Below are 5,000 nucleotides of genomic sequence, written 5' to 3'. Positions count from 1 at the left end.
CCAAGACCTGTTGACCTTAGCTTGACTCACTCACGGAGAGGAAAAGTTTTTTTTTTTTTTTGGAATGAGCTGTTAATCAGGACATATTAAAAAAAGATAGACCGATTTCCCTTCAAACAAACACGGTGAAACTGGATTGAGCTAGTTCTCAGTACATATAAAATGAAAGTGTTCATAGCCTCAGGCAGTATACTATGTACGCCTGCACACATGATTATGCATGATTTGTATATAAATAGGCCGGTTTCCTTAATCACAGCTCATTCGGAACAGACGGCTACAGGTCAGCAATCTAGGATAAAGGTAAGTAAAATTTTAGACGACACCCTAGTACCTTATAAGCCCAGGTGAACGGCGTATAATCTACCTACGTCTAGTAACCAGAGTGGTGGAACAGGCAAAGTCTATGTATTATTAATTAATAAGTCTATTTTATAACGTGAACAACACTGGAGTATTGTGCTGTCGAACACTTTCACTGTCGCAACACCGTTATAGTGGCCTTGACAGTGAGACGAAATGCCCAGAAGTTTGTAGATATACGATTCTTTGCGTTTGGTCTAATTTTGTTGTGAGATACGAACTAGCTTTATGTTAAAATACTATATATATATTTAGCTCAATGTGTCAGTAGAGAAGGGATAAAGAGAGAGAGAGAGAGAGAGAGAGAGAGAGATTTACGATTGTCTATCGTCGTCCGCTTTGGGCAAATCGCCGAGATAACGGTATTCAGACTGAGAGTGAAAGGATGCGTACCTACAGTTCGTTACCTAAGCATAATTTCCAGGTGAATTAAAAGTGGTCAAAATTAGCTATAAGAGGAGAAATATTACATTTCTTGTACAGAAATCTTTCCTAAATATTGAGTTAATTACTCAAACTGTGCAAAGTAAAAGGAGAGAAAATTGTAAAACACAAAATTTGCCTCGTTAAGAGAGAGAGAGAGAGAGAGAGAATATTTTGGTTTGAAATCAGATGTTCTAACCGAGATTATTTCGCCATTGTATAAGTATAATAATAATAATAATTACGTCCCTAATGCAAATCGCATCGCAACTTGCTATTTTACAAGTGTGCGTTTGTCCTCGAAAGCATTTCATACACGAACGAACGAACGAACGACCGCCGCCGCCGCTGCTACAAACATAAACAAAACACACAATATGGCGGCTGATGCTAGCTGCTACTGATAGACGTAGCTCTTCTTTTTTTCATGCTCATAAACGGGGTTTCCCGTAAGTTTTTGAAAAATACACCAGTGTAGCACATCTTGTAACAGCCTAACAATTCCTGGACGATAATGTTATTAATGATCAGTGGTGTGGTTATACTTAAAAGTGTTACGATACATCACTGCTTCGGCCATTTCAAAATGCGCCAGCCAATAAGAAAGTGATTTAACTTGTATGTGAGATACCAGCTCAAATACGTAGGCATGTCTTAGAACAAACCAACAAAGTTTGTGAGAGACATTGCCGAAATAGTTTTCAAAAGTGGCGATAGTAAAAAAAAACCGTGGTACAGAGTGGATCATGTATAATCACGGTATACCACCATTCTCAAGAAGAAAGCACATTATAACGCATCCTCCTAGCATCGGAGATGATGAGCATCAGACGGCTCGACTTGTTGTTGGTGATAAACGGAGCTAAAGACCTTTTCTACTCCGATGTCAGGAGGATGCGTTATAATGAGCTTCTTTCTTGAGAATGGTGGTATACCGTGATTGTACATGGTCCACTCTGTACCATGTGGTTTATTTTACACTATATCAAGTGATATGAGAAAAACAAATACTTAAAAGTCTATATAAAAGAATGACGAGTTCCTGGAGGCACCTTTATGGCCAAACCTAGAACAGTAATGAACTTTTAAAAATTCTTTATCAAATTTCTAGAATGATTAAAAAGAGTCTTAACATTCTAAAAAATATTTGTATTGTTTTCCTATCCTATCTTTATTATTATTATTAAAAAAATCCTATACTATCCCAATATATCACCAATAGATGTTTAGTAAAAATATTCCTAGCCAAATGTATAAATTCAATTGTGCTGTGGTCGATACTAATAGGTCCATACTCTGTAACTATATTGAAAATAACATTTTCAGTATTCTAAAACCTTTCATCTAATATGGTATAAATTTAAGCTGTGTGATTAGCACTGATGCAGAGAGGATTTTCTCTTACAGTGAATCTGAATAAATCTCTACACAGACTTGCTCTTGCTTGCTTCACCCTAAAGAAAAAACACGAGCTGTCATAATGATGCGGCAGCAGTGTAGTAGTCCTATTTTGCTAGTATATCTAAAGTGTGTGTACTCATCCACCATCGCGTACTTGGGGTAAAATTAGGCAAAGATCGATCGATACTGGCTACCCTCTCTAGGCTTCTTTAGAAATCGTTAAGGATAGTCCAAAGTTAGGTAGTAGGTTAGTTAAGAGGCCAAGCAAGTCCTAATAAGTTTTCCATGAAGAATTTTATATTTATCAAAAATATTTCATATTTCCTCCATTCAAAGCTAGATTAGCTAATCTCTGGTAGGTCTTTTTTAATCTAAGAGATCATATGTATGATCCGCAGTGGAAAATTTCCACGAGAGAAAGGTATATTGAATGTAGAAATACAATGAGCACTACTACTTCAGTTAGCAAATCATCATTCTTTTTGAAAAGGTTATTTGAATAGTGAAATGATTTTCCCAGAACCCTTGCAACTATACTTAAACTTTTTTCAAAAAACACTCGAATGGAGAATACAGTTGAAAAGACTGAATTTGATCGATAGGTATACTATATGATATATGAACCTAGAATAAAAGTCGACTCTGTTTTATTCGGCATTTCTAACAACCTTTTCATAAACTTAGCCTATATGGTATTGTGTTAGAAACTTTCGACTTGTTGTTAAATAAAGGCGAATGATTGACTGACTATTCAACGTGCAATTATTATTACTATTATGAAAACAATTTATAATCCGCAACGATGCAGATGAGATTACTCCTTGCGACTATTACAAATAACTTTTGAATGAAGAATACAGTTATTATTCTTTTGAAAAACCTGAATTGATCGACGGGTTATATATGTAAACCTAGAATGAAAGTTTACTTTTTTTATTCATTTCTAACAACCTTTTCATAAACTTAGCCTATATGGTATTGTGTTAGAGACTTTCGACTTGTTAAATAAAGGTGAATGATTGACTGACTATTCAACTTGCAATTATTAACAATTTTATAAATCTGCAACGATACAGACGAGATTACTCCTTGCAAACTACTTTAACTTTTTAAAAAGACTATTTGAATAGAGAATAGTTATTAATCTTTTGAAAAAAACTTATGATAGAGAAATGATTTTTACATATATATATTATAGATAGAACTCCTGAATAAAGAATGCAGTTATTAATCCTTTTTGACAAAAACTATTTGAATAGAGAAATGGTTTTCCCAATCCTTGTTGCGACACTTCTTAAACTTTTTAAAATGACTCTGAATAAAGAATAGTTATTAATCTTTTGAAAAACTATGATAGAGAAATGATTTTTACATTATATATATATAGATATAAAACTCCTGAATAAGAATGCAGTTATTAATCCTTTTTGAAAAAAAACTTAAATTTTTACAAAACTATTTGTGAATAGAGAAATGGTTTTCCCAATCCTTGTTGCGACTACTTAATAAACTTTTTAAAAAAATGACTTTTGAATAAAGAATACGCCAGTTTATTAATTCTCTGAAAAAGACTTATGATAGAGAAATGATTTTTACACACACACATATATATATATTTATATAGTATATAACTCCTGAATGAAGAATACAATTATTAATCTTTTTGAAAAGCTACTATTAAATAGAGAAATTATTTTCTCAAACCTTGCGATGACTACATTAAAACTTTTTAAAAAAAATGACTTTTGAATAAAGAATACGCCAGTTATTAATTCTTTTGAAAAGACTTATGATAGAGAAATGATTAGCGACTACTTAAACTTTTTAAAATGACTTTTGAATAAAGAATGCAACCCTCCTTAGCTAGTAGCTAGCACTGGTATTTCCAAAAAATTTTCTACAAACAAAACATAAAACTCTATTAATATCCATTACTCTGATTAAGAATAAATTCAAAGGGGGAATATATTTGGTTGTCTCTTTTAATTTACATATATGTAGTATATAGCTCCCAGATAATTCATTCAGCATTGTTGAATATAAAATGCGCATTAGCGCAGCCAACCAAACTTAGTTCATCATCAGCATGGACTATTACAAGATTCTAGGCATCTCCCAAGATGCTTCAATGGAAGATATTAAAAGAGCTTACCGAAAAATGGCACTTAGATACCATCCAGATAAAAATAAATCATCGGATGCAGAGGAAAGGTTTAAAGCCATCTCGCAAGCTTACGAAATATTGAGCGATGTGAAAAAGCGAGAGTGTTACGATCAACATGTGAAAGGTAAAATGAAAGATGAGGAGGTACCTAAAGGGGGTAATAATAAAACTCGCTTCACATATACCTCTACCCATACTAGCGATCCCAAAACTCGCTTCACATATACCTCTACTACTAGCAATCCCAAAACTCGCTTTACATATACCTCTACTACTAGCGATCCCAAAACTCGCTTTACATATACATCTACCACTACTACTACTAGCGGTCCAATGGACGACATTTTCCATCAGTTCTTCGGCACCCACGGTAATTTTAATCACTTCTTTAATAACTCTGACGACGACGATGATGATGATGATATTCGTATGATGTGGAGAGGCATCAGTAGGCATCGAATGGGAGGTTTCAACTGTAATCACAAACACTATCACAGGGGGGGAAGGCATCACCATCATCATCATCATCATCATCATCAGGATCCTCCAATCTACCGGGACCTGTACGTGACCCTCGAAGAAATAACTCAAGGAGTGATCAAAAAGATGAAAATCACGCGGAGTGTGTTTAGCGATGATGGAAAATATA

General features: G+C 34.2%; 1 protein-coding gene across 1 annotated transcript in view; it reads left to right on the top strand.

Moving 5' to 3' along the window:
- The first annotated feature begins 4,273 nt into the window (after positions 1–4,273).
- Positions 4,274–5,000, top strand: part of LOC135207446 (uncharacterized) — a 9,071-nt gene continuing 8,344 nt past the window's right edge. Inside the window, exon 1 of the mRNA XM_064239172.1 lies at positions 4,274–4,945. Coding sequence (XP_064095242.1) covers positions 4,274–4,945 — 672 coding nt within the window. The remainder of the gene's footprint in view (positions 4,946–5,000) is intronic.

This window comes from Macrobrachium nipponense, chromosome 32 (assembly GCF_015104395.2).
Source record: "Macrobrachium nipponense isolate FS-2020 chromosome 32, ASM1510439v2, whole genome shotgun sequence".
NCBI lineage: Eukaryota > Metazoa > Arthropoda > Malacostraca > Decapoda > Palaemonidae > Macrobrachium > Macrobrachium nipponense.
The sequence above is the reverse complement of the archived record's forward strand: the minus strand, read 5'-3'. Positions and strand labels throughout refer to the sequence as shown.